The sequence below is a fragment of the Neofelis nebulosa genome, chromosome X (genome assembly GCF_028018385.1).
Source record: "Neofelis nebulosa isolate mNeoNeb1 chromosome X, mNeoNeb1.pri, whole genome shotgun sequence".
Classification (NCBI taxonomy): domain Eukaryota; kingdom Metazoa; phylum Chordata; class Mammalia; order Carnivora; family Felidae; genus Neofelis; species Neofelis nebulosa.
Window position 1 is genome coordinate 57,057,738 of NC_080800.1, and position 26,331 is coordinate 57,084,068.

At 39.8% G+C, this 26,331-nt stretch overlaps 1 protein-coding gene across 8 annotated transcripts in view; it reads right to left on the reverse strand.

Annotated features, from left to right (window-relative positions):
• Positions 1 to 24,481, reverse strand: part of OPHN1 (oligophrenin 1) — a 541,657-nt gene extending 517,176 nt beyond the window's left edge. For 5 of the 8 annotated variants that reach the window (XR_009257107.1, XM_058713532.1, XM_058713531.1 and 2 more), the window contains exons 1-2: positions 24,334 to 24,442; positions 23,584 to 23,741 (exon numbers count right to left, since the gene is read on the reverse strand). Coding sequence is in view for 6 of the 8 variants with exons in the window: in XM_058713532.1 (XP_058569515.1) it covers positions 23,584 to 23,737 (154 nt within the window). In the remaining 2 variants the exon portion in view is untranslated. Of the gene's footprint in view, positions 1 to 23,583; positions 23,742 to 23,881 lie in introns of those variants that run through there. The other 3 variants (XM_058713537.1, XM_058713536.1, XM_058713538.1) reach the window with 3 other exon arrangements.
• Between the last annotated feature and the right edge of the window lie 1,850 nt (positions 24,482 to 26,331).

A 26,331-nucleotide genomic window follows, 5' to 3' on the forward strand; every position in this document is an offset into this window, starting at 1 on the left:
TGCCCCCAAAATATATAAAGAACTTCTATAAGCCAACACCAAAAAACAAATAATCTGATTAAATAATAGGCAGAAGACCAGAACAGACATTTTTCCAAAGAAGACATATAGACAGCCAACAGGCATATTAAAAGATGCTCAACATCACACTAATCATCAGGGAAATGCAAATAAAAAGCCACAATGAGATATCACCTCACACCCGGCAGAGTGGCTACTATCAAAAATATCAGAAATAACAAGTGTTGGCAAGGAAAAAGGGAATCCACATATACTGTTGGTAGAAATGTAATTTTGTGCAGCTACTATGGAAAACAAATGGAGGTACCTCAAGAAAATAAAAATAGAAGTACCATATTATCCAGCAATTCCATTTCTGCATATTTACCAGAAGAAAATTAAAACACTAATTCAAAACGATATATGTACCCCCATGTTCTCTGCAGCATTATTTACAACAGTCAAGAAATGGAAATAACCTAAGGGTCTAACGATGGATGGATGAATGGATAAAGATATGGTGTGTGTGTGTGTGTGTGTGTGTGTGTGTGTGTGTGTAATGGAATATTACATAGCCATAAAAAAGAATGAGATCTTGATATTTCAACATGGCTGGACCCAGAGGGTATTGTGCTAAGTGAAATAAATTAGTCATAGAAAGACAAATGCCATTTGATTTCACTCATATGTGGAATTTAAAAAACAAAACAAAATTTTATAAAAGCAGAATCAGACCTATAAATATGGAGAACAAACTACTAGTTGCCAGAGGGGAGGGGGATGGAGCATGGTCAAAATGGGTGAGGGCTGGTGGGAGGTATAGACTTCTAGTTATAAAATGAATAAGTCATGGGGATGGACTCTTATGTGGATCCTGAGAAACGTAACAGAAACCCATGGGGGAGGGGAAGGGAAAAAAAAAAAAAAAAAGAGGTTAGAGTGGGAGAGAGCCAAAGCATAAGAGACTGTTAAAAACTGAGAACAAACTGAGGGTTGATGGGGGGTGGGAGGGAGGGCAGGGTGGGTGATGGGTATTGAGGAGGGCACCTTTTGGGATGAGCACTGGGTGTTGTATGGAAACCAATTTGACAGTAAATTTCATATATTAAAAAATAAATAAATAAATAAATAAATAAATAAATAAATAAAAAGTCATGGGGATGGATAGTACAGCATTAGAGAATACAGTCAATGATATTGTAATAGCACTGTATGGGAACAGATGGTAGCTACACTTGTGATGAGCATAGCATAACAAAGAGAAGTTGAATCACTATGTCATACAGCTAAAACTCATGTAACATTGTGTGTCAACTATACTTTAAAAATGTTTTAAAGGAAAAAAACAAGGAAGAAAAGAGCTGCTGCAGTGACTCAAAAGCAGATAGGAACCAAAGAGGAAAGGCAAACTGGTCAAATAACCTGCTATCAAATATGAAATTATTTCTCCCCAACTTGTCTAGGCCCAGTGTAACAGAACCTGTTTATGTATTTCCAGTGGGGTTTCCAAATTACTTCAGCAACAACTGGGGCACAGTGAGGAGTTCAAAAAGGGGCCAGCTTTCTAGAGTGTCATAAACTCTTGGTCTGGAATTCTCTCTTGTCGAGCAAGTGAATGGATGAAGAATTTAAATGCAAGAGAGGCTAATGTCTGGGAGGAGACAAGAGCCCCAAGTAAGGGTCCTTGCTCTGTTTTTATTAAGATCAGAAGGCTTACAATTGTGATGGACATGCGCAAAGAGACAATGAAACCATGAACATTAACTTGTGTGTGTGGGAGAAAGAGGGTTTCGAACATATGCGGTGTTAGGGGTTTGGAAAAATATAAAACAAAATTCCTGCACTGGGCAGATGGTTGTTTACAGCAGGCACAAGACACAAGGCAGGAAGCACTGTGTCTGTTTTTCCTAGCTTGCCTAGGAGGTAAGACAGAGCACGCTATCTCAGGGTCAACAAGGCACCTTTCTTTTGCTAATTAGCTCTGCTCTGGGCAACTTTGCTCTGCTGTGGTCTATAGCCCTACTTACCAGTATACCTATTTTGGTCCTTCCCTCCAGTGAAAGCAGCTTTCTGCTATTGTACTAAGCTCAGGCGCTTCTGCCATGATTACCTAGCCTTGATTACCTAATCTTGGATCCTTTCATCCTGTGGCTTCCTATTCCTCTATGCCTTGTTAACCCATCAGTGCAAGCTCAGGGAATTCCTAAGCTTATTCCCCACAACAGAGAATCTCTATACATTCAGGGAGAGGATTTCTACACATAGTTTTATTAATGTACATTAGCCCTACCCTGTGGCTCTATCAAAGTAACTGATTTTAATCAATGCCACATCCCTGAAGAATATAGTCAGATTCAAGGATTCGAAGCTGTAGAATGAGACATACCCCCTATACCTATATCCACACATCACTGTTACTGTGCTTTTCTTGAAAGCCAACACCATCTCCCTATAAAATCCATGCCATGACACCTATCCTTCTCCAATCTCCCACCTTGGCCCTTTTGTTCAACCTCTTCTCCAATTAAGTAGACAAAAAAAAAAAAAAAAAGATTCTCCCTAATTTTTTGCAATTTCAACAACTATGAAATCCTGGATAAAAAACTGTACTTTGAATTGCCATATAACACTCTCATTGAATTTTTAACCCACTCTCCTAATTTAGGTAGAAGCTAATCACCCGCTGGTGAGGAGGAAGGAAGTCCCTTTACATTACACTGCATGATATACATGGAGCAAGAGGAAAGAGACACTGGAAAGGGAAGAATTTGTGTTAATATACCAAGGCAGGAGACCAGGTCCCCTTAGGGACAAGGCCACAACCTCTGCGTTGATTCTTGGAGAAGCCACTTAACTGTTCCTTGTCTCAATTTACCTGATGTTAAAATGGCTCTCATCATTCATTCAAATAAAATACTTAGAGAATACAGAGGGCCAGGCACTTTATTAAGCATTTTGACCAGACCTAAAGAGTGTTCCCTTTCTCAGAGCCAGTAGAACTACAGCAACAATTAGTGGCCCATATCTAAACTCCAACCAAATTGTTGATTACTACAATTGAAATTTATGGCACAAGCATTGCCACAAATATGTTTTTAAAAAATATACTTGGATAGCAGATCCTAACATTTATTAAGAACATGTTATTTCAAAAAAAATTTTTTTTAATGTTTATTTATTTTTGGGACAGAGAGAAACAGAGCATGAACGGGGGAGGGGCAGAGAGAGAGGGAGACACAGAATCGGAAGCAGGCTCCAGGCTCCGAGCCATCAGCCCAGAGCCTGACGCGGGGCTCGAACTCACGGACTGTGAGATCGTGACCTGAGCTGAAGTCGGATGCTTAACCGACTGAGCCACCCAGGCACCCAAGAACATGTTACTTTTAAATACCTTACTTCATTAACATACTCAGTGACTAAGGTTGGCATTACTATCTCCATTTATAGTTGAGGAAACAGACTTGAGAAGCTGGTAGCTTGCCAAATGCCACCCAACTAGACAAAGGCATATATGGAATTTGAACCCAGGTCTATGTGCCTGGAATTCCAATGCCCATTCCCAAAACATCACGCCACTGTGCTAAGCATTGCCATGTCATTCTTTGCTGATGAACTCTATTTCCCAGATAGAGGATATGCTGAAACCTAAGCTTAATAACCTAACTTCAACCAAGAGCATATCTTTAACAACTTTAGTCCCAAGTGTCCTTTAGGGAAGAATGAAAAAAAACATAGAAGACTTAATTAAAGCCCTGGGATCCAAAAGTTATATTTTCCCTAACAAACTAGTATCCATTACTCCCAAAAGGACATAAGTAAATGATGGAAAACATCCCCAAGGCAACAGTCTAATTTCAGTCTTTCTCTAGCTCTCATCTCTCTTGGCTGGTTTAGGTGCCTGGAAAACAGAGGAGTTGTTGACTCCATGACCTCCCAGACCCCTTCTAACACTAGAATTCTGATTATCTTTGCCCTACTTACATAGGGGGAATTTGTGGTTATTCTCTAAAACTACGTTTTAGAGGCCAGACTGTTCCATTTTAGTAAAGGTACCACAAATAACATGAAATTGCATCTAGTAATTCCCATGCTTTTTAAAACTCACATAAAATCATACCAAAATGCCAAAATCATACCAATTAGTCACAAGGAACAAATAAGAACCAGGAAAGCTGAGAGGTATGCCTGTTCATTTCATTTCTTTGGACCTCCATGAAATAATATCTTACCAGTTGGACAAAGCCTGACTGGGTGGCACGCCCAGTTGTGACTTTTGTGGTTCCTATCCTGTCACCTTCATTACTAACTATCAAGGGAACTGCTGTCTGGACCTTTTAATGAACCAGAAGTTCCAAAATCTGTCATAGAGAAGAAAAGATTCCTGTTATCTTATGACAAATAATACATCAGAAATCATGGGTTTCCCTTCCAGCAAAGCCATAGATTACACCATAGGGCTTCATATGCCAGTTCAAAATTCAAAATCAAAAAATACAAACTATTCAAATACATACAAACTATTCAACCATTCTTTGTAAAAGAACCCAATGATGGTCTATAATGGGAAGGAGGAAACAGGGGTTCACGGCCAAATACTGAAAGGAAATCAATTTCTATACTGGAGAAGCAAAGTGTTTCTGATTGGTCACTGGCGAAAGCAAAACCCATGGATGATAGCTTCTTGAGACCAGAGCTGAGATTGCCTCAGGCCCTGGGCTAGGCACTAGGGATGCATCACTGATGATGGAGATTTTTACCCATTCAAACAAACACGTAGAGGCACCATATGGATTCTAAATCTTCATTGTGTGTTAGGAAGGAGGCTATTTCTAAAACCACTTCCTTGCATACCTCTCTACACAAACCGAGCTGAAGCTAAACAAAAACAAAAAGGTCCAAGGAATATTTGAGCAACTATCTTGCCCTACCAAAAAATAGCCAATTAAAGTTACACAGGCTATTTTAGTCCTCAAGGCTATATTGTCCCTGCTGAAACTACTCGATTCTGCCATTTTAGCACAAAAGCAGCCTTAGGCAATATGTAAACAAGTAGGTGTACTTCTGTGCTAATAAAATGTTATTCACAAAACTAGATATTGTTTACAAAAGCAGGTGGTAGGCAAGATTTGGTCCATGAGCCATAGTAGGCTGACCCTTGCTTTGGTGCAAACAAAGCACTGAGACCTCTTTGAGAGATCAAGTACAGTAAAACCTTGGGTTTCAAGTAACTTGTTCTGCAAGTGTTCCACAAGATGAGCAAACATTTCTAATAAATTTTAACTTGATAAACGAGCAATGTCTTGGAATACTAGTAGTATGTGACACCGAATATCACATAATCACAACTGAACCAATGGTTCTTCTCTCTCTCTCTTTCTGAAGAATTGTGGGTAATCCTCTCATGCTCAGATGCTTGGTCTCAGGCCACAGTGTTTGGCAGAAATCAGTGATTTTTCAGAACGTTGGAAGATGCTCACAACTGGCACTAGTGTATTTTTTGTCACTTCAAAGCACCTATTGACAGTCCTTTGATTTTCCAGACAAGAGTAAGCTTGGGAATGCTTTGCTTCATTCTAGGTCATTGGATAGGTTCCTTGTTAAAGCTGCATGAAAATAAAAAGATTCCATTGAGCCAATAGATAGCAGTAATTCTGTTAGTGATAGTGAAAGTCGTCCTACACAATAACCCTGCTCTTTCTTGTCTCCCTCACACCAGCTATGAAGGTTTTCAAAGGTATGTGCATGTTAATTTATTTTTCTTTATATTTTATATTTTATTACCTTGTATTATATTACAGTATTGTAATCATTTTTATGTGAATATTTCTGGGTTGTGGAACAAATCACCTGAATGAATTTCCATTATCTCTTATGGGGAAATGTGCTTCAATACACAAGTGCTTTTGATTACAAGCATGTTTCCAGGACAAACTATACTCACAAACCAAGGTTTTGCTGTAATTCCATATCCCCTCTCCCTTCTTCCCAGGAAGGAGCAAAGAGCAAAGGTACAAGGCTAGAAAGTTTCCCTCAATCACTTATTCTTAAGGTTAAAGCCTAGAAAGCACTTCAAAGTAAACAATGCCTGTGAGTATCCATTCTACCTACTTCTACTTGTCTCCATTAGAAAATAAAAGTCTTCGGGGCACCTGGGTGGCTCAGTCAGTTAAGCATCTGACTCTTGGTTTCGGCTCAGGTCAGATCCCGCAGTTCATGGGTTCAAGCCCAACATCAAGCTCTACACTGACAGCGCAGAGTCTGCTTGGGATTCTCCCCACCACCACCCCCCGCCTCTCTCTCTCTACCCCCTCCCTGACCCTCCCCTACTCTTTCTCTCCCTCTCTCAAAATAAATAAACATTTAAAAGAAAAGTCTTTGCTGGTCCAATGAAGGGACCAGAGTGACCTTCTCTGTCAGGCCAGTGTCATACATACATGTATGTTATTAACTCTTGCCTGATGCAGAAACTCAGACAGTATCCCATAAGAAACATCAAAGGCACAATTGCCCAGCAGCCTTCAGAACACACAGAAGCTCCTGGAGGGCCAAATTTTGGGAAAACCAGTCCCAAAAGGGACTACTAACTCCTTGAGAATGAGAGTGCTACTGAGAAGAATTCTCCCTAGAAAGAAGACTTGTCAAGCAAGTGCCTCCTTGCCCAGTGACTGGTTCAATGCTTTACTCATCCAGATCCTGCAGGACTTGTTAGACCTAACAAAACAACAGCAGTAGCTTTGGTAATAATTCCAAACATGGGCAAGGGCAAAATTGCCTCCTGTAAAGGAAATCTATCTAATGGGCTTTGCCCAGGAAACATGCCAATTATTCCCATATTACCAGGAAAGCAGAAACTGATTAAAGGCACAGGGGTAAGAGAGAGGCAAAAGGATTGGTCCTAAATATCACTATGGCACACCTATATTTATTATTGAATGGGGGCTGCCTAACGTGAGGCATGAGTGAAGGGCCCAAAAGACAAATTTGGAGGGTGGCAGGTGAGTCATCAGGGCAGGGACAGATGGCTAGGCATAAAAACAAGGCACAGTAAGGCAAGGTTTCTGAGAAGGCTTCCTAGGGTCTGGCAGGTAGCAATGGGCAATGCTGAGGAGAGTGAATAGTAAGAGTTTTACAGATAGTGAGATACATAAGGAAATGGTGTTAGAAGGACAGGTTCAAGCAGCAGAAAGGGTTGAGTACAAAGCCAGGCCAGAGCTGGGACATACATCAAGGAGAATCGGGTAACTACCATGGCGAGAAAGTCTGTAAGAAAGCCCAGAGACACAGATTTCTCAAATCCATCCTGAAAGGTATAACCACTGACCTCATTCTACAGAGAATACATTAGAATACAGAAGAAAATTTGCAGCCCTTGGAAACCAGAAAATCTGGGTTTGGACCGAAATTTGCCACACACTCAGCCAAATAACTGAACAAATCACCTAACTTCCCTGAATTTCAATTTCCTCATCTGTAAAACTGGGAGACCATTATCTGCCCTTGGTTACTTCACTTGAATAAGAGGAACACTAATAATACACTGCCTGATTAGCTCATCGAGTTGTAAAGATCAAGTTGAAATCAAAGGTAAAACAGGTGAACTAAAAAATATGAAGAAAGATGTTATACTCCCATTATTTTTATGAAGCATTATTATGTACAATATCAGTGCAAACACACAACTCCATCTAAGGATCACAATGGTTTCAAACAAGATGGGTATTAGCCCTAAAAGTCAACATTCACATAACTTGGGATGAAATAATGCCTGCACGACCTATGCAACCTCTAGAACAGAAAACTAAGTGACCTATTAAAATATGCCCCATTTTTCTTCCTTATTAACTAATTTATAATTTTAAGCTTTATTTTATATCCCAAAGATGTAACGAATATTGCCCAGGATCACCTCCTCCCCCATCATCAATATGACGCTTCTTTAATTCTTTTTAACCACCTCCATTGGCTTCAGAGAATTCTCCCTTAAAGACCTCTCTACCTTGGTCTGAACTGTCTTCACGGCAGCCTTCCCAGAATAGCACACAGTTAGTTGATGATGCCAAAAACTCTACCACAAGCTCTGGGCTATCAGCCCTGCCAGCTACCCATTTCTTTACTGCTGTTCTCCAGCTTTCAAACCTTTGTTAATGGCCACTTTCCCTGTACATGCATACTGGTGATTGCTCCTGTTTCTCTACAAAAGGCTCCATATCTCTTTTTCATATCTATTCTTTCTAAACTATCTGTTCATCTGAAAAACACTTATATCCTCTTTCATCACTAAAAGGAATAAAAGCAATGTGGAACAGTGGAAAGAATATTCAGAAAATCTAAGTCTTAGCTCTACTACTGACTTAGCAGTGGGAAAGTACTTAAGCTCTTTAAGCCTTGGTTTTCTCATCTACAAAATGGAGATAATAACATTTTCCTTCTCAGATTAAGTTATATAAGATATGTGAAAATGTCTTGTATACTGTAAAGTGCTTCGCAAATGTTAACTTCTATCCATATCTATATCCACATCCAAGTACTTGATCAGCCTAAGATCACATTCACAGAACCTAGCCTTGCAGTTGTCCAGTACAAGCATTACCATACCTAAAACAACCCAATTTGTATTAGAATTACTTCTTCCTCATTCATAATTGGATTCTCTAAACTCCACATTTCTGAAGGGGAATTCTATTACAAAAGAGAAAGCTCTTGATCTTCTATTTCACCAAGCTCCTACTGGGCAAGAGCCAACTAGAAAAAGTACAGCAGTTAACTTCAGACTCCCTGAACTTTCTTTCCCCTACTCCATTCCTGCAGGTCTGTGAAATGCGTGTCTGTCTTCAGGCCAACACTGGAGGTGCATTCTTGGCAAGAGGCTGTAAAGAAAAAACAATTCTTTTCTTTCACAATCTGAAAGTGATTCTGAAAAAAAATCACAGGCTTAGCAAAAAGAGGTTGTAAAGAGTAGAGACTTCTTTGTGAGGCACAGTGATACTGCACAGAGCCAAGGACTGGGACTAGTTATTGGGTTCTAGTACTGACTCTGTGATTAGCTGGCTCCGTGATCTTGAACAAGAACATTCCCTTTTAAGTTTGTTTCCTCATCTGAAATATGAAAGAGTTAAATGTTCTCTTAAAGGCCCTTAGAACTCTATAAGTTCATTTCCAGCAAGACAGTGCCATTAGTCAAAAAGGAAAGGAAATAATTAAACAGCATCTGCTTTTCACAAAGGAAAATCAAACAAAATGCCAAGAAGCCCCAGCTTTCCTTCCCCTTTCTGCTAGTGCAGCCATACAATCCCTGGCTGAGCTGTTACCCAATTAGCACACTGATAACCTTTTGCTTTCCCATTTGGTACTATAACAGAATAATCATTCCCATAAGCCATGAAATATTGAGCATGGGCATGGATTCTAGAAGACAAATCTCTCCAGACAAACCAAATTTGAAGATATATCAATATTTCCCATATTAAGAGCAAGAGAAATTCAGCATGGTGACAATGGTAGCAGGGACATTCTCTTTAAAATTCCCTTTCCGGGGCGCCTGGGTGGCGCAGTCGGTTAAGCGTCCGACTTCAGCCAGGTTACGATCTCGCGGTCCGTGAGTTCGAGCCCCGCGTCGGGCTCTGGGCTGATGGCTCGGAGCCTGGAGCCTGTTTCCTGTTTCCGATTCTGTGTCTCCCTTCTCTCTGCCCCTCCCCCGTTCATGCTCTGTCTCTCTCTGTCCCAAAAATAAATAAAAAACGTTGAAAAAAAAAAATTTAAGAACCACACCTGGATCCCTGACATCTCTGTCCCACCATCTCCCTGTTGGGATGGTTAATTTAAAAAAAAATAATAAAAAAAATAAAATAAAATAAAATTCCCTTTCCATTTTTTTCTATGCTCTAAGCAAGAGTTGTAAGGGGCAGCTATAAAAACACCTTGATGGCTTGTTACCCATCAACCTTCCCCCACCTAATCAATTCAGGATGGATGAATTCAGGATTAGGCTCCAGCTGTCAACTGCCACATGCATAATACATATTTTTCCAATCACATGGAAAGGCTTTTCCATAATAGCCTGGCTCTGGAAAGAGAACTGGAAGCTGAAATGTGGCCCTCCTATTTCTGGGAAGTCCTTAATGAAAACCTTTTGTAAAGAACTCCCTTGAAATTCCTAATATGGTACTAAAGTTCAGGGCCTAATGCTTGCCACTTATGAGAAATTTCACACTGCTTTATGATAAAAATAATATGGGGGGAGGACTTTGTCACCCTTTAGTAATGCCACACATTTCCCAATTATACACTACACTACATGAAAAGCAGCTACATTTGCTAAAAGACATCAACAAATGAGCAGAGAAGAGGGAAGCCGTCTAGAACTGCCCAACCAGCTGGTATAGACTCTCAGTGAAGGAAACAAAGAGGACGGGTGTCACACCATCAAAAGGTATAGCCATTCTTCTATGACAAAGGAAAGAAAACACAACCAGATCCTAATTAAATTGAGGCTAGACTTCTCAACAGGGAAAACCCCTTGTTCAACAGGGAAAATTCCAGCCATGATGGTGGGGTGGGAGAGGGAATGAAAGGAAACTACAAGTACAGTTCTTTACTGCTAATGGGGTCATTTCAAATAAAAGCACTGTCAGCCCCAATAAAGAATATCCAGGCAGTTTTGATGCAAGATACCTTCGTAAACTACAGCACAGAAAGAACCTTAGAATGGAAAACCAGGAAATCTGATTCTGATCCCAACCTGAACTCCAGCTCTAGGTCCCTGGAGAAGCCATTTCTCTCTCTTGGCTTCCTTTTCCCTGGATATAAACCCCACAGAGTGGATGTAAAGTTTCCTAAACAACCTTCCAGGTCTGTTATTCCATAAGAACCAAAGGAAAATGTAGGTATATAACCCAAGCACCTGTTTCCATGCACAATGTTAAAAAAAAAATTTAACATATAACTCGCATATCACTCATTAAAGTGTACAGTTAAATGGGTTTTAGTATTGTCACAGAGTTGTGCAACTATCATCAAAATCTAGTTTTAGAAAATTTTCACAATCCCAAAAAGAAATATTTTACTTATTAGCAGTCATAATATGTCCTAACTCTCTCCTCCAGCCTTAAACAACTATTAACCTGATATACCTAGTTTGTCTAGTGTTCTTTTAACATAATAAAGTAATAAGGTTTTTAAAATATCTGTATCTATTAAGATAATAATATGCAATTTCTTCTTTATCCTAATTATTTGGTGTATTACATTACATTAATTAATTTTCATATGTTAAACTAATTTTGTATTCTTGAAATAAATTCCATTGATTATGGTATATAATCCTTTTTACATGTTGCTGGATTTGATTTCCTAGCATTTTGTTGAGGATATTTGCATCTGTATTATTAAAGGAATTTGGTCTATAGTTTTATTTTCTTGTAATGTCTGGTTTTGCTATCAGGATACTACGGGCCTCAGACAATGTGGTAAGAAGTGTTCTCTCCCCTTCTGAATTTTGGAAGAGTTTGCAAAACATGAGTGTTAATTTTTCTTTAATTTTTTTAAAGTTTATTTATTTTTGAGAGAGAGGATGAGCAGAGGAGGGGCACTGCTTTTCCTGCATCCCATAATTTCTGGCACATTTTTTTTCATTTTTATTCATTCCAAAGTATTTTCTAATTTCCCTTATGATTTCTTTGGCTCACAAGACACTTAAGAGTATGATATTTAATTTCCACATATTTGTGAATTACCTAAATATCCTTTTGTTACTGATTTCTAATTTCATTACACTATAGCTAGAGAATATACTTCATATGAATAAATATATTCAGTCATGTTTTGTGACTTACCAGAGGGTCTATCCTGAAAAGTGTTCCATGTTGCACTTGAGAAGAATGTGTACCTGCTGTTGTCATGTAGAGTGTTCTACAAATGTCTGTAAAAGGTCAAGTTGGCTTACAGTATTGTAAAAATCTTCTATTTCCTTGTTGATCTCTGTCTAGTTAATCTATCCCTTATTGTAAGTGGAATATTGAGGTCTCCTGCTACTATTGCTAGAGTATCTATTTCTCCCTTCAATTCTGTCCACTTTTGCTTCATGTATTTTGGAGCTCTGTTGTTAGATGCATATGTTTATAATTTTATATCTTCCTGATATATGGGCTGTGTTTACCATGATAAATTTTTTTCTTTGTATATCAAAAATATTTTGTCTTAAAATCTATGCTGTCTGATATTAGTATAGCTACCACAACTCTCTTTGGTTACTATTTGCTTGGCACATTTTTGCATCTTTTTATTCTCACCATTTGTGTCTTTCAATCCAAAATGTGTCTCTTAAAGACTGTATGTATGTATATGTGTGTATGTATATATAAATATATATATGTACATATATATGCACATATATACACATATATACACACATATATATACGTACATATATATATACACATACATATACATACATATGAGAGAGAGTACATGCACTAGTGGGGGAGAGGCACAGAAGGAGAGATAGAATCTGAAGTGGGCTCCATGCTCAGTGTGGAGCCCAAAGAGGGGTGCAATCCCACAACTCAGGGATAGTGACCTAAGCCAAAATCAAGAGTTGGATTTTCAACCGAGTCACGCAGACACCCAAGACAGTATATATTTTAATCAATTTATCCATTTTGCTAATCCCTGCCTTTCTACTGCAGTGCATTCCATTCACAATATAATTGCTGATAGGTAGGATTTATGTCTACCATTTATTTTATTTTCTATATGTCTTATCTTGTTTCCTCTATTCTTCCATTACTACCTTCTTCTGTGTTAAATAGATATTGTCTATTGTACTACTTCAATTCTCTTGTTGTTTCTTTCACTATATTCTTTTAGTTATTTTGTTAGTGGCTGACCTTAGGATTACAATTACCATCTTAATTTAAGACAATCTAGTTCAGATTAGTTTTAACTTAATTAGAAAGTATGCAGAAACACGCTGCCAGTATAAATGTTTCCTCTCCCCTGCTTTGTGCTGTATTGTCATATGTGTTACATCTTTATATATCATTAGCTCATTGACATAGTTTTATAACTATTGCATTATGCAGTTGCCATTTAAATCAGGTAGGGAAGAAAAAGAGTTACTAAAAGACAGTGATACTGTCTTTTATATCTACATATATCATTAATTTACTGGTACTCTTCATATTTATTACAGATTTGAGTTATCATTCATCATTATTTCATTTCATCCCAAAGGACTGCCATTAGTATATCTTATAGGGCACGTCTGCTAGTGACAAATTCTCAGTTTTTGTTTTTGTTTATCCCAGAATGTCTTAATTTCTCCCTTGTGTTTTGAAGGATAAAGGATAGTTTTCATGAATACAGAATGCCTGGTTGCCATTATTTTTCTTTCAGCACGTTGAATATGTCAGCCCACTGCCTTCTGGTCCCCATGATTATTTATAAGTTAACTTTTAATATTATTAAGGATCCCATTTATCCAATGAGTTATTTTTCCCTTGCTTCTTTCAAGATTTGGTCTCTGGTTTTCATCTGTTTGAATATAATGTGTCAGGTATGGCTCTCTTTGAGTTTATCCTACTTGGGGTTTTTTGAGCTTCCTGAATCTGGAGATTAGTGTTGTTCATCAAATTTATGAAGGTTTGTGCCATTATTTTTTCAAGTATTCTTTCTGCTCCTTTCAATCTATCTTCTCCTGGGACTTCCATTATGCATATGTTGTACACCTGATCGTGTCCCACAGTTTCTGGGGTTCTGTTCATTTTTCTTCATTTGTTCCCATCTTTTGCTCAAACTGGATAATCTCAATTGACATATATTCAAGTTCGACTATCCTATTTTTTATTATTATGATTATGATTATGATTATAGCTCAAAACTGCTATAAAGCCTCTCTAGTGAATTTTTCATTTCATCTATTTTACTTTTCAATTCCAGAATCTCACTTGTTTTTTTTTATAATTTTTATCTCTTTATAATAACTCTTTGGTGATACATTGTTCTCATGCATTTCTTTAATCTTTAGATATGGTTTCCTTTAGTTCTTTGACTATGTTTATATTAGCTGATTTAATATTTTTGTCTAAATTTTAACATTTAGGCCATATTAGGGACAGTCTATACTGATTGCTATTTTCCTGCATATAGGCCATACATTTTTGTTTTGCATGCCTAATCATTTTTTTGTTGAAAATTGGGCATTTAACACAATCTACTATGGTACCTCTAGAAATCAGATCCTGACCCCTAGGATAGCAAAAGTTGCTATTGTTGTTTTGTTATCCTTGTTGCTGCTGCTGTGTTTGGTGTCTTTCTTGGACTGATTATGTAATGTTTGTATTCCTTGCCACTGACATCTCTGCTTAGTTAGTTTAGTGGCCAGCTAGTGATTTTTCAGAGATCTTAAATTTCTTGAACCATTATGTCTTCCACCTTTTGCCAAGGGGCTCTATGTATATTTTGGGGCATTCCTTCAATACTCAGCCAGGCAGTTTACAACTCTGCTTCAAGTTCAGCCATTGGGAAGAAATTGGAGCCTTCTCATGTCTTTTGTAGGCACATGCACAGCCCTGAGCATGCATGTGGCATTCTAGATTTCCAGGAATATGTCAGAGTTTTCCAAAGTCCCCGATGGGTATCTCATTCCCCATTTCTTCTTTTCATGTTTTTGGCCAGACTCTTGCTTACCCTACTGGTATTGCAGTCTCAGGCAGCTGTAACGTAAAACACTCTGGGGATAGAACTTTGCACACCGAGCTAGCTATAAGTCAGGTGAAGTAAGGAGAAGCCCTGCAAATGTGGTTTTTCTAGGTAGCTTTGAAACAGGTTAAATAGTGACAAGACTCTGGGTGTGTGAGTTTTTGAGGAGCTACAAACCCAGTCTTTTCTGACAGCACAGAGCCCAATGCAGGGCCTGAACCCACAAACTGAGATCATGATCTGAGCTAAAGTCAGACACTTAACCGACTAAGCCACCTAGGTGCCCCTCTGATGTCTTTAACCTACCATTCCCTCCAAACACAATCTTTACGAAATCTTACCCCAGTGTGGCTAGAAATGTGCCTACAATGAAACACACTCCTGAGGAAGCAGAAGTTAAAAGAAGCAATGGGGTAAAGTCTTTTTAAAGGATAAACAGCTACCTGTTGTTGCCTCTAGGGTGGAGAATGGGGGAATTGAGACATAAGAGGAGGGAGAACATTTAGCCTTTTGTACCTTTTGAATTTTGTACCATGTTCATGTGTTATCTATCAAAAAAAAATTTAATATACTTATAAAAGAAGAAGGAAATAGTAGGTACTTTAAATTTTCCCTAAAGTCCACATGAGATATACATACCCTGTCTGTTTCTGAGAAAATCTCCATTAACTTGAAGAGTCTAGCTCATTATCAGAACTATTAACTACCAATAGAGTAAAACAGGTAGCTTTGACTTCGGAGCTCTTCCTTTTCAGTTTATTCTTTTTCCTATGGATGGTTACATCCCTATGATCTAGCTCCCTTTTTTCCCCCACAAAGCCCCTCTTTTTAACATGAAAGAATATTCATCATACCCTGAACTTCCTCACAGCTCTTCTCACAATTATAATTAAATTATTTAAGTGAGTAATCAGATGTTTAATGTATGCTCCAAGAGGGAGAGCCCATAGCAGCCTTATCAACCATTATATTCCCAATTCCCAAGATAGTACCTGACACATATAGGTGCTTAGTAAATCCATGTTGAATTAAATTGAATTGACTTTATATTGTACAAGGCTTTAGCACTTGATGCAAGCCCAACAAAGTATCATGAGGACACTCTACCCCACTAGGAAAAAAAAAATTGACTCAAGATTTCCAGGGTGCTTTCCTGGTAAACCATATTTCTTTCTAGGTCTTCGTAGGCTTTAGAAATTTTCTGTAGTGGGGAGCCTGGGTGGTTCAGTCAGTTAAGTCCAATTCTTGATCTCAATTCAGTCATGATCTCGCAGTTTTGGGTTTGTGCCCCACGCCAGGCTCTGCACTTACAACACATAGCCTGCTTGGAATTCTCTCTCCCTCTCTGCCCCAACCCCCCTCCAGCTCACTCTATCTCTGAAAATAAATAAACTTAAAAAAAAACTCTAGAAATTTTTGTAGTAACTGATTAGAGAAACAGATGCTATATTAAACAAGTTTGAGGCTATGCTTTAAAAAGTAAGGCTACATTGGGGGCGCCTGGGTGGCTCAGTTGGTTAAGCATCCGACTTCAGCTCAGGTCATGATATCATGGGTCATGAGTTCGAGCTCTCTGCTATTGGATCATCTGTCTCCCTCTCTCTCTCTCTGCCCCTCCCCTACTTGTGTGCTCTTTCTCTCTCTCTCAAATAAACATTTAAAATTTTAAAAAAATAAAAAATAAAAATAAAAAGTGAGGCTATAGAAATGAAGCTGATAAGTAACTTCCCTTCATCACTATTAACTTTGATTGAAAACCCTTCCTTAACAAGCAAGTCAAGCCATAATGTTCCCTACCCCATGACAGTACCATTCCCCCTCCCCAGCACAAAAAATCTTATAAATGGTCACATTGCAAGGCTGGTTTGGTTTGTTTTTCCACCCTACTCCCTACAGCACTACTAGTCCAACTACTTTAGACTTTGGAATCTAGTCTTCTGAGGACCCTCAGTGAACATGACAATAATGCCTCCACCAAATTCCCTTTGACACTGGTTAATATCTACTAACAGTAATATCATATGACATACCCATTACATTGATCTGACTTCAGAGAATATCTAACATAACCCCATGTGTTCCAAAGTACAAATACCACCAGCATAATGACAGGATATCTGCTGAGAATGTATATTACATCACCAACTCCTCCCTGCACACCATTACACTACACCCACCCCAAAGGGATTAAAAGCTTTGGTCACTCTCACTACAGAGCTATTCAGGACAGAACTAAAGGGCATCAGGTTGACATCTTTCAAGAAGCATTCATCAAGAAGATAATCAGAGGGCACCTGGGTGGCTCAGTCGGTTAAACATCTGACTTAGCTCAGGTCATGATCTCATGGTTCATGAGTTTGAGCCCCGCATCGTGCTCTGTGCTGACAGCTCAGAGGCTGGAGCCTGCTTTGAATTCTGTGTCTTCCTCTCTCTCTGCCCCTCCCCCACTCACACAGTCTCTACTTCAAAAATAAATATTTTTAAAAAAGAAGATAATCAGATAAGTTAACATGATTCAAGTCATCTATGCATACTGGACATATCAGTTTGATTTTCCCCTTACCTGCTCATCCAGAATAAAGATTATTTGGCTCTAAAGTTTATAACAGAACCAATTTAGGTTGCTTGACTATTTGAGCAAGATAGGTACAGCCCAGAAAATAGAGAATGATAAAACCAAGAGGAACTCTAAAGCTTACTGACCCAAACTCCAATTTTAAAAATGGGAAAACTCTTTCTCACAAAGCTAAAAACTTATTCAATGCCAAACAGCAAGCTAGTGACAGAGTTGGAACTAGCAACCAGGTTCTTTCTGTGTCAAGGTAGAGATGGCTCCACTAAGGATATTCAAGATCAAATTTGCCTCAAAGATGGAATCAACCCATCCTTCCAGGAAAGCACTTATCACATAGGTGCCCCAGTTGTCAAAGCAAGAGCTGAACAAGCACTTCCAAAAGGTTTACCTTACTATAAACAACTAAAACTCTTGTCTTTAAAAGTATAGGATATAAGAAAGTAATATTTTTTTTAATTTAAGACTACGTTATAAAACCTATACAAATTATATTTATATTTATCAACCTAATGTACATTTTTAGTACAGAATGCATCTTTTGCATTCTTTTAAAACATAAGTTTTCATTAGTCCTAGACAGCCTATGTATGTGTGGTTGTACATGTATATGTGTGGGCTTAGGGAAATTATTTTTTTTTCTGACATCTGTTTTATAAACAAACATACATAAAGTATGTTATCCTTGGTTTTTGAAAGACTAATATTTTTGTTTAATTTTTTCTATTTAAATACTGACATGTACATTAAAATAATGTGAAAATTTACATAGGTATAAAATAACTTCCTATAATTGGGTTAGTCATTCCTTTCCCAAATGATTAAACTACAATATGCGATGCAAAAAAAAAAGTCATGGAATGTTAGAGCTGAAAGTGAGCTTATAGGTCTCCTGCCCACCCCTACCTTTTTAAAGCTGCAGACCTGGGGCCCCAGCAAAATGACTTCCCAAGGTCACAGACCCCGTTGGTAAGAGAACCATACCCAACTATCTAGTCATCATGTCTAGAGTTTTTTCCCATTATACTATCATTCTGCCTCTGCTCATTTGCAAACAGTGGCCAGTAGTACTTCCCCAGAGAAGTCTCTATCTGGAGACTATTGTCTTTCATTTCCCTAGCCTATTAGTGTCCAGGACTCATAGACTAATAGAGCTAGATCATCTAGCTCTGGAGTTGCAACCTGATTAAATACAGGCTGTGGATGTATTTTATCACATCTTTTTTTAAAAAGAAGGTAAAGTCCATTTGAAAGGGGTGATATTTTACCCCAATCACTCCAGTCCTATTAACCCATGTCCAACAGCTTTATACTTTTCTGTTTTCTCCTTGGCCTCTGACCACATTTGAGCCTATGATCCCTGAATCCAGATCGGGCATAATTAACAGCACATCAAGGTAAACCTAGTTGATGGAAATGTGAAATATGGCATTATGTCCTACCATTAGCTATTATCAGTGCCTTACCAATAAAAATCCATTTGGGGTTTTTAGGTTAACTAGTCATATCAAAGGTCTGCCAACTACCACCAGTGAGACAAACACAACCTGCTGCCTATTTTTGTTTGCCCCCCCCAGCTGAGCTGAGAATTTTTCTATTTTTAAACAGTTGAAAAATTCAAAAGAAGAATATTTCATGACATATGAAAATTAACTGAAATTCATGTATCAATGTCAATAAAGTTGTATTAGAACACAACCACTTTCATTTCATGTACATATTATCTATGGTTGCTTTTTCATGACAATGGCAGTTAAGTAATTTCCACAGAAACTGTATGGCCTGCAAAGCCTAAAATATGACCCTTTACATGGGGTGCCTGGGGGGCTCAGTCAGTTGAGTGTCCGACGTTGGCTCAGGTCATCATCTCAAGGGTTGGGGGTTTGAGCTCCGCATTGGGCTCTGTGCTGACAGCTCGGAGCCTGGAGCCTGCTTTGGATTCCGTGTCTCTCCCTCTCTCTGTCCTACCCCACTCATAATCTCTCTCTCTCTTTCTCTCTCTCTCTTCTCTCTCCCTCTCTCTCTCAAAAATAAATAAGCATTAAAAAAAATTTTAGGGGCGCCTGGGTGGCTCAGTCGGTTGGGTGTCCAACTTCAGCTCAAGTCATGATCTCACAGTTCCTGAGTTCGAGCCCCACATCAGGCTTTGTGCTGACAACTCAGAGCCTGGAGTCTGCTTCAGAATCTGTGTCTCCCTCTCTCTCAGCCCCTCCCCTACTCTCACTCTGTCTCTCTCTCAAAAATAATGAACATTAAAAAAAATTTTAAATAATTTTTTTTCAAATACGGCCTTTTATAGAAGAGGCCTTCTGACCCCTGAGCTATATCAAAGAGAATTTAAAGCTGCCAATTAACTTCTAAAAGTCACAAATATTTGTGTGGAATTGCTCGCACCCTACATGTCACACTCAGATGAATCTTCCTAAAGCACAGCTCAAACCATGCCTCTCTCCTACCAAAAACATCTTTATGCTATCTACAAAGGAAAATCTGAAGTACCTAACAGGTTCCTTCACAGTCAAGTCCTCAACCTTCTATTCCAACCTCATCTCCCAAAACTCCTTCCTGTACCCTACATATTGCAGATGACTTGAATTATCTGCTGGCCCTTTACATTCTCTATATCATTCCTACTACAAGAAATCCTTGCCCTGAATACAGTGCAACACAGCAAAATAAGCAGGGCCTTTACAGTTAGGTCTGGGTTCTAATTCAGACTTTTGCCCCTTTTAGTTGAGAAAGTTACTTAATACCTCTGAACTTCAGTTTTCTCATCTATAAAATGGGAATGTAATCCTTACCTCGTAAGCTGTTATGATATTTTAATGCCTGGCACATGGGAACAGTTAAACAAGCAATAAGTGTTATTAATTCTGCTCAATTCCAATGCTACTTCCTCCTTTACTTTTCCTTGTCCTCCCACCAAGAAATAAGCTATCCTGCTAGTGTCATGTGCCACAGTAGCCACCTGTTCCACTCTTATGACTCTGATCCATATCTATGATATACATGATAGTGAACTCTACCCATGTCTTGTCTCTCCTACTAGTCTAGGAACTCTCTCATGGCAGGATCCATCTATGACTTACTCTGCCACACCTGTGATAGCACTGAGAACACTGGCTTGAATAAAGTATGGGCACAAGTATTTACTGAATGAATGGTATGTGTTCAGTGAACTATATATAGCATTTATTAAGTGTATTATATTGCATTGTGATATAAGAAGGAGCCACATCACTTGTTCTGAATAATACCTAGTGTGAGTGCTTAGAAAATATTCAAACATCAGGGACCAAACTCTCAACAGAAAAACAAAGGACAAACAGAAAAGCAGGAAATACATTCACCTTTCAGTGATGGTGTTTTTATTTTCCATTAGTTTATGTTATAATCATCATGTTGTACTCCAACAATTATAAATAGATCACATTTAAGGTGGGAAATAAACCACTTCCCCAAGGGAGAAACGGTGAGTATTTTTCATAACATCAATGACCTATGAGTACAAAAGTAAATGTAAATATTCAAAAGGGACCTACATTTAATGAATAAATCATCACAAACAGTTGTGACTAAAACCTCATCTGGAGCTCTGTACAAAATCAGACACAAGCAGAATAAACATAGAAATCAAGTTCCACCCAGGTTAACAACTCTAACAAAAACTGCAACTAGTTTTTGCAGCACAATGCACCAAGTTTCATTGGTTCCTAGGAACACTAGCTATTTGATTTGATAGTCAATTTAGTAAGTTAAATATAAAGGTGTCTATAATTCTTCATGACTTTAATGCCAGACTCCAACTGCCAAAACAAATCCCCACATATGAATACAAAATTAACTGCTGACATATGCCAATCAATGAAGGGAGTGACATTTTCCAATAAGATGACAGCAAAAAATATGCTTCCAACTACTTCTTATGCATTTCCCTTCAGAAACCTCATTAAAAATACACATTCACCAGCAGATACATTATTAGCCTAAAGACATGTTATCAACAACTTCCAATGCTTAGCTGTTTCCATTTACAAAACACTTTCGTAATCTATTTACTCCCTTGAGTCTCACCACAACCCTGTGAAGTGGGTATAATTCCCCCCATTTAACAGATAAAGTCAGCAATTTGTACCATCTTATCCCAAGATGGTGAAGCCAGGTCTTCTAACTCCAGTTCCGGTGTTCTCTTTTCCTGTTTCCTCCACACAAAGCAAAAGCATATCTTTGTTTTGCTTCCCCACTTATTCTCAGAAAGCTAGCACAGTGTGAGGAAGTAGAGTGGGAGTATCAACATTACTGTGGTCAAGACAGCAGGAAACATCCCACTTTTGCCTCTACCTAATCATGTTTTTAGAATCATGCAACTTAAAGGAAAGAAATGGAGTGTGGGTTAGCTGCTTTGTTTTATTTCCTACCTGTCCTATTTTGGCTTTCTATGCATATTCACAAACAGAAAACCACCCTGAATATCCAGAAGCCCCATGGGCCAAAATGATTTCTTGGATCTTCTAACCATCTGCAAAAGTTTAGGCCTGCATAATTATTGACTCTTACCACTCTTAGTCTCAGAAAAGAAGGAAGGAATAAAAACCATGACTTGCCCGTAGCTTACAAAAATTTGCCCTTCCTCAAATGTTTTATTGCACTGTTTATTTTTTCTTGAAAATCTGAATCTCTCTGCTGTGCCTTAGCAGCACACTTTTTAGCACAAACACTTTCTGTTTAGCATACACTTCTCAAAACCATCCCCTTCCTGGGGCTTATGACAAGCTACATTTGACTGCAGAGGCTACACCAAGCAGTTTATCACAGTAAGTAATTTTTTTTAATCCAAATATTCTCCTCTTTCCTTTTCAATGAGCCCTCAACCTTTCTAATTACTTTTGTGGTATAACCTGCATACCTTTAACCTCTCAATAAATTTGATTAAGTGGCAACATACTCCAAAAGCTGGCCTAGAAGTCTCTAAGGATCAGTATTTCAAAATACCCCATCTTTAAGGTGCTGCCAAGAGTGTGCTCTTATTTAGACCACAATAGTACAAAGCGTTAAATAATCAAGCTCAATCAAGTGACTGGCAGGAACTTGGACAATTCATATATTCTGACCAAATGTGCAGACAACACCAGCAGTGAAAGCGGACTCCCAGGAGCAAATCAGTAAGAGCTGCATAAAAAAGCAGTTACCACTGCCTTTCTCCCTGTTCTTCATTGGCTGTATTTGCCTCAAAGGAGGTCACCACACTGGACTTAGACACAGTCTTTTGAGGATAAATCCATCAGAAAAAAGTTATAAATATACAGGACATATTTACAAGTAACTCTGCCCAGTGACTTTATTTTTCGCAGTCATTTTTCAGCCAAGAAGGGAAAAAAATGATCACTCCACCCAATCACTGCCCTCCATTCTTCTGGGTACACTCTGGCACAAAAGGCTAGCTTGCTTGCACTCCTGTCAGGAATGTTTATTATTCTTTCTCTTACTCTAAGTCTTTTGCCAACTAGCAGAAATAAAAACTCCACAAGTAGGGAAAGGGGGTAGGGTCCCACAGCTGTCAGCTGTGACCACTGGGAAAGCTAAGTTAGGTGAGGTTCCTGCAGACCAGTGGCTCTTAACCCTGGCCCTATAATATGCTCCCTGGGGGGGGCTGGGATCCTTGTGTCAGGTGCTAGGCAGGTCTTTATTTCACCCCCAAGCAAAATGCAGTGGAATGTGAGGCCATCCAATAATTCTGAGCTTAGACTGACTTTGACCAAAACCTTAGCTCAGTAACTTAAAAAAAAAAAATCACTGGGGCAAAGGTGCTTTCCTTAGAAAACAAGTTGAGATAGGGAATTTTTTTCTGCCCCCATCTGTATCTGTAGCGACTAAGGGCTAGGACAAATCATTACTCAAGCTGCCGGCCTCAATCCCCTCCTCTCTAGGAGGTGCTAGGGGCAGTTCCTTGGTCAGCTTGGATGTCTCCTTACCCAAGACATGAGCACTAAACATGTCTGACAGTACAGGCAAATTGCCCCCTCGGAACAACCTGCCAAGTAAGAATAGGTGCAGAGTAAGAGATTCCTTGGCACAGGTACAGATCCTGTCTTATAAGGTCAAGGCCACTAAAGGGAAAGGCCCAAAGTTCTAGTTACAGCCACCACCTTCCACTTCTACTGACCCCACTGCCGAAGTGTTCAGAAACCCATTCGCCTCAGAGAACAGGATTGGGAATCACCCTGAATCTTCCCTTTCCCTGTAGTGTCGAAGAGCTTAAAGGCCAGAGTCACTGGCTCAAGGAAACGGCTCATCCATCGAAGCCTTCCACTTACTTCTCATTGCGCTGATAAGCGCGTTGCCATCTTTGATCACGTCCTTAATGAATTTATTGGTCCTCTCCAGCTCCAGCTCATAACACTTGAGCCTCTCGCGGAAATCAGGGCTGTCCAGGTAGCAGTCGCTGAACTCCAGCGGGGGATGCCCCATGGTTCTGATGGCAAGGGTTGAAAGAGAAGAAAGACACAAAGACCAAAAGCATCAGCGACACAGTAGAGGGGAGTAGATGGGAAGGACTGAGTGTGGGTCCCGCCTGGGAAATTTTTAGCCTCCCTCCCTCTGGAGGACAGGTACCTGTTCGGTTGAGATTCCCGGGTAGAGCCGGCTGGCCTGTACCGGAAGCGGGAGGCCGGCAATTGCTTCAGGTGACACGCAAAGCAAACTAATGCGGTCCGACCCGGGCTGGGTTCTTCTGCCTAGCAAGCAGCATGCCCCCAAGGCATTACCTCCCCAGACAGGCGGCCCAGCTTGCCCCCAGAGAGCAGCGGGATCCTTCCAGAGCAACTGCAAACGTGACACTTCTGCCCGCCCAGGGTGTAGGCTGTGGTGAGCTCTGGGGCTGGAACTCTCCTCTCCTCGCTCCTTGTTCCCGAGCTAGCTGAAGATTTCCTTTGCCGAACTCCGCAGGCAGCCCTGATTGTACTGTCCCCTCCCCCTTCTTAAAGCCTGAGCTGCCGCCCAGCCCCAGCGAACCCTTGTGCTGAGCCTCAGCACTCGGGCTCCTTCTCCAACTGTTCTCCACGCACCCTGGGATTGCGTTACCAAAGTGTTCTTGCTCCCAAGAGTTCTTCCTGGTCCAAGGGAGCCGGCCTGCTGTCCTGTTAGTCTCCGGAGGAGTTAAGCCTAGGAGGCAATAAAACGTAGCCTTCCACCCTAGACACCCGAGAGGGAAGAGGAGGGCGATATCACTACGCACAATAGCTGCAGTAGCCCGGCGCTTCCCTACGGAAACTGGGGAGCCGTGGGCGCCCTGGGACTCCAGCTGGAAAGCGTGGCGGCCTGGGAGATGTAGTCTTTCCGTTTCTCGTCCCATGACTCCTCCCAGCGATCTCCCCACCACTCAGCCAGGGCGGCGGTTCTCAAAGCAAGACTTTCCCAGCCTGCCCCAGGCTCATTCCTCAAGCCCAGCCTCGAGGGGCAAGTGCGCCGCACTGGAGCTTCTACGTGGAAAGTTTCCAAAAAGAGCGAGAGAACAGGGAGGCATCAATGGTGGGAGGCCATTTCTCACTTCCCATTACTTGGCTGTATTTTTTTTTCCTTGCTCTTTCCACCCTCCCTCTGAGGAAGCAAGTTCTTTTCCTCTTCCCTTGCCCATTTTTCCTGGTTCTAGTGTTCTAATCCCCATGGGCCTTAGACCTGAACAACCTGAAGGGTTGAGTGCTACTCTAGCATCTCATTGTTACGCTCAGAAATCCCCTGCCAAAGGAAAGACCATACTTAGGAGTTCACTTTTTTCTGAATAGGACTCAGAATGTGGTTTTGTGACTCAACTCACTGTGTAGGTTTTTCATTAAAGCACATGATTTTCAATGTGTAAGTGGAAACTCTAAGAAGAGGTTGTTATAAATTGTCTTGCAGCTTACCCAAGAGATCTCTTGTTCATTGTCCAAGGTAGAACTGAGGCCACTGTTACAGGCCAATGCCTTGAGATCAAAAGTAGTTACGGGTTGGAAAATCATGTGTACATGGGCAAAAGGATCCATTTTTATTTTGAAGAAGTGTTTAGATTACATTGCCCTGTGATGAAAGCCAGGAAAAGCCAGAACTGAAGAGAGTTGTAAATAGAGTAATAATGACCAAGCCACCTGTATTGTTGTTCTATTTCTTATAGTTCTATCTTATCTTATGGTTCCGGAAGTCAGAAATCAGAAATGGACCTCACTGGGTCAAAACCAAGATGTCAGAGGGCTGTTTTCCTTTCTGGAGGCTCTAGGAAAGAATTCACTTCCTTGCCTTTTCCAGCTTCTAGAAGCTGTCCACATTTCCTGGGCTCATAGCCTCCTTCCTCCATCTTCAAAGGCAGTAATGGCTGATCAAGACTTTCTCCCACTGCATTGCTCTGAAACTGACTCTCCTGCCTCCCTCTTTCACTTATAAGAACCAACCAAATAACACAGGATTATCTCCCCATCTCAAGATCCTTAACTTAATCACATCTGCAAAGTTGTTGTTGTTGTTGTTGTTGTTGTTGTTGTTGTTGTCGTCCTTACCCTGTAAGGTAACATATTCACAAGTTCCAAAGATGAGGACACGGGCATATTTGGCAGGAACATTCTTCTGTCCGCAAACCTATAATCCTATAAACCCACTTCATTAATCCTCAAAACAATCCTATGAGGTTAGTATTATTATTATTATACCTATTTAAAGATACCTGAGTTGAAGAGAAGTTAACTGACTTGCCCAAAGACACACAGCTAGTTAAGTGACAGTTTTTGAACTTGAGCTTAACCTGGCTGGTTCTAGAGGCACTACTTTTAACCACTGTACTATACCACAGTATAATAGAGTCCAATGAAGAAACACCTTCAGAAAATTAATGAGTAGCCACATCCCAGCGAAGGATTTTATTTCCTACTCCTTTTACCTTCATGAGAAAAATGCCAGAAATGGGCTTTAAAAACACCAATGCACATACTAAAGAAGGTGCCCACTAAAGAGTATATGGTCTCTCATTCAACCAAGGTTCCTTATAGCATTCATTCACTAATTTGACAAGCATTTATTGCATATCTGCTATAAGC